The 12527-nt window shown below is 46.0% G+C and overlaps 1 protein-coding gene and 1 long non-coding RNA gene across 2 annotated transcripts; both read left to right on the forward strand.

The window, feature by feature from the left end:
• Positions 1 to 404: 404 nt before the first annotated feature.
• On the forward strand, positions 405 to 8656 carry STK38 (serine/threonine kinase 38). Its single transcript, XM_065740504.1, has 13 exons — positions 405 to 537; positions 2237 to 2288; positions 2434 to 2556; positions 2814 to 2897; positions 3811 to 3934; positions 4061 to 4215; positions 5205 to 5307; positions 5909 to 5970; positions 6179 to 6296; positions 6492 to 6615; positions 7344 to 7439; positions 7664 to 7758; positions 7975 to 8656. Exons 1-13 carry the CDS (start codon positions 407 to 409, stop codon positions 8103 to 8105), a joined length of 1398 nt encoding a protein of 465 aa, XP_065596576.1. The 5' UTR covers positions 405 to 406; the 3' UTR covers positions 8106 to 8656.
• Positions 1483 to 1947, forward strand: LOC136051176 (uncharacterized). Its single transcript, XR_010622452.1, has 2 exons — positions 1483 to 1711; positions 1901 to 1947. It is a non-coding gene; the product is annotated as an uncharacterized LOC136051176 (long non-coding RNA).
• Positions 8657 to 12527: the final 3871 nt, after the last annotated feature.

Raw genomic sequence — 12527 nt, forward strand, 5'->3', positions numbered from 1 at the left:
GGCAGTTGGGGGAGCATCACTGCTGCGGTGTTGGCAGTGCTGGAGCCGTCCCTGGGAGGGGACAGGAGCTCCTGGATCAGATGTAGCGGTGCAGCACTCAGAGAGCACTGGTTGGGAAAAATGAGTGCTTTCAGCACTGCCTGAAATTGTGGTTTGTGGGGCACGGCGTTTCTTAAGTTTCCTTCCCTCTTATTCTCAGGTCAGAAATGTGCAAAACAGGAAGCCTGGCTTTACCTTTATTTTGTAAGACTTTCCCCTGCTCAATCTGAGCTCGGGCAGCTGTGCCGTTCGCGTCTCCTTACCGTCCCCTCTGCTCCCTGCGGTTCAGCAGCTCCCCCCTGACCATCTCTCTGCTTTGAAGGTCATCTGCCACTCCTGTCACCTGTTTCCTCCCGTCCTCACAGCCATGGCAATGACGGGCCCGACGCCGTGCTCCTCCATGAGCAACCACACCAAGGAGCGGGTGACGATGACGAAGGTGACGCTGGAAAACTTCTACAGCAATCTCATTGCACAGCACGAAGAGCGGGAGATGAGGTAACAGCACGGGGGGGTAGGGCCTAACTGAGCTCCGAGAGATAAAGTGCCTTATAGTGGGATCGTGGAGTTGGAAGGGGACCTTCAGAGCTCATCCTGCTCCCTGCCGTGGGCACACACAGCTGCATCAGGTTCTGGGGCTGAGGAAGATGAGCTTGGGTCAGGAGGCAGACAGCCCGCATCTCTCAGTGGTTTCTTTGCAGGGAGGGTCGTGAGGCTGGGGCTGTGCTGCCATCCCATCACCACTGTCACCTATTGCTGCCCTCGAGCTGGTTGGCTGAAATAATACCAAGTCACTTCACTGACAAGTGTTATTTTTGTTTTCCTTTGGCCGGAAGCCTCTAATTTGCTGGGTACCCTCAAGTTGTAGCACAGGGATGTCTGACGTGCTCCCAGCGTAGTGTGCAGTCTGTAATCAGTTTTCAGAGAGGTTCAGTGTTTGTTTCCCTGCAGACTCGCTGCCAAAAACCCGGCTCGATCCAAGAGGATTGCTTGGTAACTACAGGAACTGCACAAGTGAGGAAGCAGTTCAGAAATACTGTCTTGTGCATCAGTTTTCTCCTGAGCTTCACCCTAAAGAGAGATTGAGGTCTAATCCAAACAGAAAATACCCGATTTAATTCCTCACTTTTTGTTATGGGTGCTGTTGTCTGCTCCCAAAGCCTCAATGAGGGCTTTTTTTTGGGGGGGGGGTTAACTTAAAATTCTGAAAAAGCCTCGTGCCCTTCAGAAGCTGTGTTTGCTTCTCTTTCCACAACTGATGGACGTGTGGATGTGCAGAGCTGAAGGTGGGACCTGCTGAGGATGCTTAGGGGGATTTCAGCATTGCTCCGTTGTGCTGAGCTCCTTATTTCTGGGCATTGCAGCAGCAGCCTTCTTTTTTTTTTCAGTGTGAAATGAGATGTCTGGGCACTTCAGTGAGGGTGAAGCAGTAGAAGTGTGTGTGATGGTGGAAGTGATAGCCCAAAACATTATCGCATCGCAGCAGCTGCGCGGTGGCACAGGGCTCCGGAAGAGGATCTTGCCACGAATGACTTGCACAAAGTCAGGAATTCAGCACACTTGTGTTGCACCAAAGGAATATGCACAGGGCAGGAGAAAAGAAACCAAAGAAAAGCCCCAGAGCCACAACCCCAGTTCAGCCAGCTGTGACTGTGCTCGGTATTGGGAAGGAGTTCCCATAGCTAATCACAGCACGTGTTCCCTGAGCACATTCTCCTCCATGAAATCTTGCTTCCTTCTTTGCTCCCGATTACTATTTGGTTTTTCTTAGGTGGGAAAATACATTCTGGTATGTTTCCTTTTCTCAAATGTTGGCAGTATTAGGAAATAGAGAGTGACATTTGGCATTGATGCATATGAGGTGCAGAGAAACTGCAGTGCAGATCCACAGAGGTGTCCCTGGAAGAAGTGAGACTTTGTGTTCCCGTGCAGTGAAATGTATGCCTTAATCAGATGTCTGAAACTCAGGCAGGTTTGGATTACCAGAAGTAGAGACATAAATTGCTGAAGAATGGTAAAGCAGCAGCAGTCGGTTCCTCAAAATTATCTCAGATCTGATTCTGTTATATATCCAACACATCTGTTACTCCTTTCCAGGCAGGCAGAGACCAGAGCTGCGTGCTGGGTACGTGCACATGGTTAAGAGAAAACGTTCAAGAATTCAGCTTCTTATTCTTCCAATGTTTCTTTCTTTCAGACAAAAGAAACTCGAACAAATGATGGAAGAAGAAGGCTTAAAAGATGAGGAGGTAATTAATTCTGGAAAATCATTTGAGTGGTTAAGTCGTGGGAGTGATTCTTGCTCAGATGGCCATCTAGCATGTTTGTGTGGAGTTGTTGTGACTTCTGTGGAGCACAACTGCAGAGCTGAGTTTTCTTCTCCCTGAACTCTAGAAAAGAATCAGGAGATCAGCGCACGCGCAGAAGGAAACGGAGTTTCTTCGCCTGAAGAGAACAAGGCTTGGCCTGGAAGACTTTGAGTCTTTAAAAGTAATAGGCAGAGGAGCATTTGGAGAGGTGGGTGCAGGAAACATGTTTTCACGTGCCACTGCTGCTTGCTGAAGGCTCGTGTAATTTACACAAGCGTAAACTCTGTTAAAGCGATTTAAGTTCTGTTAATTCCAAGAGATGACTTGCTGTTACCACACAGTATGTAATGCTGTGGGTTTGTGTGGTTGGGTGCAACTTAATGAAATGGGAGCTGAGCACCTGAGGTGTGTGGGGAGGAGTGGTGGCAGTGCTGTGTCTGACTCGGTGCTGTACGTGCTTCCTAGGTGAGGCTTGTCCAGAAGAAAGACACGGGGCACGTTTATGCCATGAAGATACTGCGCAAAGCTGACATGCTGGAGAAAGAGCAGGTGAATAGGGACCTTAACTAGCAGTGCCACGTGTGTGCTGTGGGGGCTTTGGGAGGTAATCGTGATGTGTGTGTAGAGGGCATCTGTAGTTTAGGGTTACTAGCTCAAGCAGCAGTGTGGCTTTTTCTTCCCCAGTTTGTATGGGGGAAATGTGAAGGTTGTCGGAAGCGGTTTGTCTCTTGCTCAGCACTGTGATGACTGTGTGCACGTGGTTGTAAAATCAGGAACTGGGTTCCATTTCTGAGCACTTGCACAAAAGCCAAATGGCTGCTGTGCTCTCAGGCTGTTGGAAGGAGCCCTGTCCTGAAGGACAAGCTGACTGCTTAGAGAAGAGCTGGTGCTCAAGCCACACAGATTTAAGATGCCTTCTCCTTCTGAATTTTCTCCTGATAATACTTTGTGTTCTGGAGAGGTCCGTTACCAAAGTAGTTCTAAGATAAGTGCCTTTAATACTATCCTTAATCATGTGTATCCTTCTGACCTGAAGGCAACCCAAATCCTTTGAGGCTTGAAATATTAAAATGTAAATGTAGTGTCCCTTTCTGGATGGGATCTTGTTTTTGGGGGGGTGTTTTTCATTTATTTTGCTTGTATTCTTGTTTAAAACAATGGGGTTAGTGCTCTCTTGCCCTCCTCCGTGGATGTTAATGTGTCAGTGGTGTTCAGGTCCAAACGTCCAAAGGCAGAAGTTCCTGAAAGCTTTCCACTAGAAGCTTTTTTGAATACGAAGGGGTCTTTCACATCCTCCTGCTGAATGCTGACATGGAGTTGGTGCTTGATGGGATTTCCCAGACTGAGGAAGAACACTCCAGAAAATACAGAGCTGTATCAATGTAATACTGGAATTTCCTGCAGTATCAAAGCATTAATAAAGCACGGGCTTGTAATTAATGAAATGCCTGTATGCATCCAGGTTGGCCACATCCGTGCTGAGCGGGACATCCTCGTGGAGGCAGACAGCTTGTGGGTTGTGAAGATGTTCTATAGCTTCCAGGATAAGCTGAACCTCTATCTTATCATGGAGTTCCTGCCTGGAGGTAACTGCATGAACTCAGCAGGCTGCTCTCCTTCCCTTTGAGGGTTTCTGAATCTCTTAATTACAAACGTGATCTGGGACTGGGGTTTGGTTTTTTACCTTTGCTGTTTTTGGGGGTTGCTTCTAGGTGATATGATGACGCTCTTGATGAAGAAAGACACGCTAACAGAAGAAGAGACACAGTTCTACATAGCTGAGACCGTGCTCGCCATTGATTCCATTCATCAGCTGGGCTTCATCCATCGAGATATCAAACCAGACAACCTTCTTCTGGACAGCAAGGTGTGCACTAACTGCTTGGTAGCAGGAGTACTGCTTCTTCCATAGCCTGGCCTTTACCATGTTGTTGTGGGGAGGGAAAGCCAATCAATCCATCCTCTGTTGTATTCATCCCTCACTTGGGTGCTGTCTTGTGACTGTTCAGCTATTCTTGGTTATTTCAGCTGCAATTTGAAATACACAGTTTCAGTTCTTCCCTCTTGGTCAAAGATGTTTCCTTTCTGTCTCACATCTGTTATGTTCACCCTTGCCAGCTATTGGGCAGACGATGATATCAAGTGTGAAGCATCTAACTGTTCTGTTAGCGAGACTGAAAGTACAGATATGATCTCCCTCAGAATCAGGATGCCTTTCTGAAGGCTTGTTGGGTTGTCTGTTTGCTTCTAGGTGGTTACTGCAGGCGTTGTGCAGAAAGCTTGCTTGTCTTGCTGCCCAGTTACCTGCTACAAGGTGGCTTAAGAGTTAGCTCGTTTGGAGAAGTGTGCCAACAGTCAGTTATATTCTGCTCCCAGTGAGCTAATAGCATACTGCTGGAATTAGGGCTGTAATTCAGTATGTCCACGTGCAGACACAGAGTAACTCAGGACTTGGAGAAGGATTTATGTTTTAGGTACAGAAAAAAATAATCACACGCAGTGAGCGTGGTGGTGTTATGCACTGGGGTGGATCCAAGGTACTTTTCCAGTCCAGCAGTCACTGCTCAGTGTGGGGACCACAGTTCCCTCTGGAGACATCTGCTCTCGCTCTGAAGCAGACAGGATCCTGCAGGAGCTGAGGTCCTTGATCTAAATTGCTGCTAGAAAATTGGCTTTCCCTGGAGAGTTGTGATGAAAGCATCAATAGCTCAGTTCTGTGTACACATCCAGTCTTATTTTAAAATAAAAAAGAGCACATCTGTTCCTTACCACAACAGAGACTGGAAGAAGTGTAGAGCTTCACTTGCCATGGTAAATCTCCCACCATCATTGTACTCCGGGCGTTTTTGTTTCTAGGGCCACGTGAAGCTCTCAGATTTTGGTCTGTGCACTGGACTGAAGAAAGCCCATAGGACAGAGTTCTACAGAAACCTGAACCATAGCCTTCCCAGTGACTTCAGTAAGTGATTTGTTTCTGAGTGGTATCTGTATCTGTTCTCAGTGCCCAGTGGTACATTTCAGTGTGAAATCAGAATGCTGCAGTTTGGGTTTAATGAGCAATGTAGTATCTTGAAATGTGGTGTTGAATTTCTGCAAAATGTCTTTATAAAAACAGTGCCAGCTGCTTTAACATACATCTTCATTTCCAGAAGCTTGTATTTCAGGTAGATGCTGCTGTAGCCTTTCTCAGTGTGCGCAGTAAAACAGATGAGAGCTCAGTGCAACTTGTAGATGCTGGCTGTATCTCAGATTAGTAAGTGTGCACGTGGTCTCCTTGAGGATTGGATCACTTCCTGAGGCAGGCTGACTGCTTCGTGGCCCACGTGGCTTACCGTGTGTGTGCTGCATTCAGGTGTGCATCCTCCTGTAACTTGGTGGTCAGCTTTGTCCACAGGGGACAGTGGTGTGCAGGTGGGGATGGCAGGAACCTCTCAGGGAGGCCCAGCAGCTGGGCCCTGGTCCTCGTGGTGCTGGAAAGGAGACCTTAAGTGGTGTCATAATACTGGAGTAAAAACTGTCGGGCCATCAGCAGGACTCAATCATATTCCAATCCCCTTCAGCTTTCCAGAACATGAATTCCAAAAGGAAAGCAGAGACGTGGAAGAGGAACAGACGGCAGTTGGTGAGTGCAATAATTCACCTCTTTGGGGATGTTCTCTTTTGAGCTGTTGCTCTCCAATAGCACACATTTGTGGGCATTGATCCACGTCTGTGCTGATGAGTGTGGGAGTCAAGCCAGTCTGGTCTCTCCTTTGAAATCACCATTGTTGCTCCAGTTCCAGATCAGGAAGTTTTCTCAAAGGATGTGTAATTCCTGATATCCATTTCAGGCTTTTTCTACTGTGGGGACTCCGGATTACATTGCTCCTGAAGTTTTCATGCAGACAGGCTACAACAAGCTGTGTGACTGGTGGTCCCTGGGGGTCATCATGTACGAGATGCTGATTGGTAAGAAGCAGGCACTGCTTTGTGTGCCTGGGGGTCGTGGTGCAGGACATCAGCTGTGTCTGCATGCTCGGGGTCTGGCTCTCAAAGCAGCTCCTCCTTGCATGGGTTCTAAGATCTGTTCTGGTACAGTGTAGACTCTTGTAATAAAATAATTATTTTTGCTTTATACAAGATGTGTTTTTTTTTTTCCCTCAGGTTATCCACCTTTCTGTTCTGAGACTCCTCAAGAGACTTACAAGAAAGTAATGAATTGGAAAGAGACCCTCACGTTTCCTCCAGAAGTCCCAATATCTGATAAAGCCAAGGACCTTATTTTAAGGTGCCAGTTACATGGTTTGCCACTTGGTACAGTACTTTGTCTTGCAGAATGTACTATGTAGCCTCCATAGCCAGCTTCACCTGGGGAAGAAGCCCTCGTGGTTATGACTGCTGCATAGTTTGTTATGCCCATGTATCAAATGCTGAACTCCCTCATCAAATACATTTGTCTTTCAGAGCTCTCACTGGAGCACTGAGTGCACTGTGCTTAAAAAGCACTGCACTGTTTTCCCATGGAAGTGCTGCTCTGGCAAAGTGGGAATGTTTGTACTTCCTGTTTTGTTTGGAAGTGACTGCATCTTTTTGCCAGAGCTAGCTGCTGAACGTAGCAAGAGTGACACGTTCTGTGCTGGAGCGTGCATCATCCCAACACGTGCTGACTCACCTTGATGTAAATGCCTGATATTTTCAATCACTTACCCATTTTCAGGACAGAAATCCCAACGTGTGCCTTTCAGGTTTTATATGTTCTCTTGCTCCCTGCTTTTCCTGGCATAGGAAGGATAGGTTCTCCTGTTGTGAAAGACTTCTGCATCTTAACTGCAGCATTTGATGTGACATTGCTAAGCATAACTTCATGTGTTGGTTTTGAAATGGGAGTCTTCAGCCTTCTCCATTTATACGTTGGGAAACCGTGGTGGTATCAGTTAGGAAAGCCATTCCATTTCTGGATGGAATGCTTTCATTTTCATTTTTTTTCCTTCATTTTCATTCTTCCTTTCATCCCAGATTTTGCTGTGAATGGGAGCACAGAATTGGTGCATCTGGTGTGGAGGAAATAAAGAGTAATCCATTCTTTGAAGGGGTTGATTGGGAGCATATAAGGTAAGATGCTTTACAGAAGAGCTAGCTGCTAGTCCTGCTGAGCAGAACCGAGCAGCTTGGCTGGTGTTTCTCAAGCCTAGGTGTGGGAGAGAGTATTCTGGGCTGTAAAGCTTGCTAAGGACTAGGTGCCTTCAGTCTTTGAATCTGTTAAGAAATGGGAAGTGTCTGAATCCTGTTTTCTCCTGCCTTTGAAATCTTAATGCTCAGTCTGTTCTTCTTGGCAGGGAGAGACCTGCTGCAATTTCAATAGAAATTAAAAGCATTGATGATACCTCAAACTTTGATGAATTTCCAGAATCTGATATCCTTAAGCCAACAGGTAAATGCTTTGATTCTGCACAGAAATGATCTGTTCCACGTGCTTAAAAAACACAGCACTGCTGTTGTTGATTGGGAGTGAAGAATGAAATGAAATGCTTCGATCTCTGTCTCTTTAGAAGCATCCTCTCCTCCTACCTGCAGTGTTTTGTCTGTGTGTTGGGGGAAAAACACTGCACTTCCCAAAGGACAATTTGCTTTTCTTTTGTCTTATCAGTGGCAACAAGCAACCACCCAGAGACTGACTACAAGAACAAGGATTGGGTTTTCATCAACTACACCTACAAGCGTTTTGAGGGCCTGACAGCCCGAGGAGCAATACCATCCTACATGAAAGCAGGAAAATAATTAACCTTTACCTGGGACAGCTTCTGAGCCGTGGAATTCTCTTTTTGTACCTTGAGTTTTTACCCATAAATGAACTTTTTTTTTTAAAAAAAGGAGTTACTTTTTTATTAAAGGAAACTTGTGGGCTATCACCTCTTGGAGAAGACTTCAGGACGAAGTTTTGTTACATACTCTGGCTGTTACTAAGGATTTGTTCTTTTTGCACCATTGCAAGCTTCCACAAACTGTATGCCATCACTGCTGCAAACATGTTCTGCTTCAGGAGCGAGAGTTTGAGCTTTTTAAGTTCTTCACCAGACTGTGCAGTCCTTCAGGAGATCAGAGCAAGCCTTCGTGTGACGCTGCAGAGCGTGCAGTGCTCGTGTGGGTCCTGCATTGGATGACACTCAGTCTGCCAGTTCTGTCAGCAGTGTTTTCCTGGTGGCAAAGGACTTCAGTACAGAGGAGACAAAGCAATAATTAAAGCTTGAGGCAGACAGCTGTTGTGGTAAACTACCTGGGAGGAGACAACTTGCACTGCCTTAACTTTAGTCTGTAGTGGTGGGTTTCCTTTTTTTTACGATGCTACTTGGAAGGTTTCAGTGGCATTTCTCAGCTCTGTAGCAGCAGCCTCAAGTTGCAGTGCACTTTACTTTTGGTACTAAAGCAGTGACCCCTCAAAGCCATTTAATATTTTTCTAAATCAAAAACAATTGCACGCCACTTTTTCTTTTTCCAGACAGTGCTAAGAGAACTCCACCAAGCACCACCAGTTCTCAGTTGCTGTATGAAAGGACGCACCTGTAAGCAATGCAGATAACGAGGACTGCAGCTGGATCCGGAGTTAGTGCAGAGAGGGAGCAGAAGCTCTGTTGGCTGGTCGGTGGTGGGTGTGTGGTGCGGCTGGCTCTGCCGTGGGCTTCCTGCTGCTGCCATCTGTTGGCCGCTTTGGGACGGGCATCTTCACCAGTTGGGAAAGCATCTTCTGTGGCCTTCTTGCTCCTGGTTTGGAGCAGGAGCGGCTGTCCCTGTGGTCACAGTGCCTCGCGGGGTCGGTCTGGGGAGGTTGGACCCACAGCACACTTTACATTTTGCCTCGTGTCGTTTGTACAAGTTCTGATCAGGCTGCTCTCCAGGAGAGCCCCGAAGTGCCTTTCCTTGCCCAACATCTCTGGGAACACGCCTGCATTTTGGGAGGGACACTTCTGCCTCAGATGAGCTTTTGATCTTTTCTTTCTATAATCACGAGCTCCACTTTGCCCCTGTTTTGTAGTTAGCTCTGCACTTCCAGTGGCAGGTGGTGTTACCCTTTGGGCTTGCTTGGTACCACTCTTGTAATTTGCAATTAAATGTTTTCAAAATAGTAATGAGGTCTCTAAAAGCATTTTTCAGTTACAACTGTCTTAAGGTTGTTAAACCTTTGGTGCTGAACACTAATGGCATAGTAAGGCCAGGAAAGCTATTTAGAAACAAAATAAGAGCTAGAGCAGTGGTTCAGAGTAATAGGAAGGGTTTCTGTTACACTTAGTCCTAACTTTCTAGATTAGGAAATGAAAGAAAATAGGGTTTGTTGTGAATTTTTAATAGGTGCTTTTAAGGACTTTTCACCTGGATGTCTTTTGAATTGAGTGCCATCACGAGGGCTGGACCAGGGGGGGCTGTACATAGCAAAGAGTGGGGGGTAGTCAGTAGGAATCACTCACAAATAAGGGCTAACAGGAGTGATGACTTATAGGATGGGGCTTTTTGTCTGCTGGTCAGTAAGGTGACCTCCTACCCTCTTTATTTTCTGTGGAGGACTGATAGCTACTTCTCAAACTGTCCTGTCCTCATCCTGCACTTCACTTTGGACCATTGGAAAATGTTGCCTTACAAACCACTGGGAAAGTGAGAGGTATTAATACTGAAACACACAAAAATTCCCAACAGCTTAGTTACTGCCTTAACATTTAAGAAAGCAAAAACCTTTGAAGCTGCTGGGGATTAGGATAAAGGATTTGGGGACAGAAGTGGCATTATCAGCCCTCTACTAAAGGGACCGGACGTTTTATTTATAGATACCAAAGATGAGAGAAGCTATACCACTCCAACTGTGCATTTTTAGTGCGTGTGTTTTCAAGTCTTCTGAAACCTCTGTTTTTTGAGTTAAAGCTTTTGTAAGGCATAGGGAACAGTTGGGTACCTCATAGCTGTGCCTTTCAGTAGGAGCCACGTGGCTGCAAATAATCCTCTGAAAGCCTTGGACATCCCTTTCCATGGGTTGGTTTTGTATCCTACCCGTGCCTCCTGTTACAGGTGTTAACCAACCACCTCTGTTTCCAGGAGCTGTATTTAAGATTTCTGTATGTTTGTTACGTTAGCCAAACGTTTGTATTAGCTGCTGGCTTGTGTACTGAGCTCACCTATCCCAGCTCTCTTCTCAAGCTGCTAGCAGTGTTTGTTGATTGCATTTTTTTTACCCAGCTGGAAAGATTTTAATCAGAATTTCCAATGCATCTGAACTCAAATTGTGCTGCCACTCCCTCTCTCTGTCATGCCTAGCATAAACCTGCACCAAGTGTTTCTTATCGTTGTGCCCTAACTCTGCCTTAAGCTGTAATCTGAAAAAGTGTTATCTGTAAATATCAAAAAGCTGTTACTACATTGCACTGTAAAATGTGGCAGATGTGTTGTGTGAGGGCGGGGGGGAACTTTGTATGGAACAATCTTTGCATTGGGGTATGTAAATAAAATCCTCTTAGTAATATTTGTCAATATGTCAATCCACTGAATGCCCCCTGGGGTGGGGTGTTATGGACCTCAGTGATTTACTGGGGAGCATCTCTGATAGCAATATATATCCCTACCTGTTCTGTTCCACATTTAGAACAACTTCTTTTAAAAGAGCCCAAACAGCCATATATAATTTATGCTTTAATACATAAAAGAAACCATACATCTGTAGGAGCTCATGGACACCACAGTCAACACTTCAGTATATCTAGAATAAGACCCAACACTTGTACCTGACCGAGGGGCAGCTATGACAAAAGGAGGAAAAGAAAAAGCATCCTTCTTCAACTTGATGCAGTGTTGCAACAGAACTCACTCTACTAAAAACAAATCCCAAACTCCTTTCCACCTACTTGGGAAGGCCAGTTAAGTACAGTGTCATTTCAGAGTGTCTGCAAAAGAGTGCAGGTAAAGAAAGCATGGAAGCCAGCCCCCCCATCCTGTGCTGAGGGTCCCATTGGTTACACAGCACCAGAAGTTCCTACAAGGAAGTGATATTCTGAGCCCTCAAGTGAGGGTCTGTTGGACCTATGTCCCTGTGGAGTGTATTAAACCCCAAATCCAACTCAACACCAGCACCCGTTTGCCTCAAACTGCTGCAAAAATAAATACAGACACCAAAAATCCCAGCCCCCTGCTGGAAGATTAATGTGCCTCAAATACAAGAACAGAAGTTCACCCAGAGCAATAATGAAAAGTGATTGCACACGACAATGCTGCCTCTGTGCAGACACTGAAGGACACTTCTCCATACTGACCCACTAACACATGGAAAGGACTTTTCAGAAGTCAGGTGGACCTCCACCCCTAGGACTCTCAGGAGGGCACTTCTGGAAATCTTCCCATAGGCACTTATAAAAGAAAAGAGATATCTGCTGCACTTAAGAACCTAAGAAAAGAAACACTGCAGGTAACAGAGCCCGTATCCATACAAATGGGAACTAAACCATCAGTATGTACAGGGTTGGCAGAGATCGTGTTGTTACTCTTAACCAGAAAGGCATTCATGTTTCTTACACAGGAAATAAAAACAATACATCCATAGCAGCAAAACAGTAACAGCAAACTTCAATACCAAGCCTACCATACGGTCTGCAGACAGATAGAAAATAGTGAGAACTGGCTCGATGCAACCCTGACAACAAAAGGATTAAAGCTTCTAGGGGCAGACTACCACCTACCTCTACTTTAAGTATTGCCAAATAACTTACACACCAAGCAGCACAAGTTTCAACATCAGTCAATTACAAGAGCAGAACTGACCTGAACTTACAGGAGCTGTTTTCCTCTCATGCTTTTTGAGTGTGTTTCAGCTTTTCTTTGTACCAGCACAATGTCAAAGTCAGCTACAGCGTTGCTTTGGGTCCCTGTGGTCTCTCTGTGGCCCCCAGAAATGCTGGCTGTGCAGGGCAGGCCTGTGCTTGCTCCCCTGCCTGCTTGGCTCTGGCTGTGCTGAATGCACTCTCTGAAGGTGTGCTCATCACTGGGTTAAGCAGCCTGTGGATAACTGCACACAGCAGGAACAGGACCAGCCACGCTCCAGCACAACTGAGCTAACCATCCTGGAGCATGCTTACCCCTACAGTCACAGCTTCGTTGGCCCTGAATCCAAAATGGACAGAACCTTAAAGACAGACCACTGTCTTTGGAGGGCAATTGTTCCCAGGTATG

This window comes from Cyrtonyx montezumae, unplaced genomic scaffold, assembly GCF_038088225.1.
Source record: "Cyrtonyx montezumae isolate F1298 unplaced genomic scaffold, pur_monq_1.0 scaffold_26, whole genome shotgun sequence".
In the NCBI taxonomy this organism is placed as follows: Eukaryota; Metazoa; Chordata; class Aves; order Galliformes; family Odontophoridae; genus Cyrtonyx; species Cyrtonyx montezumae.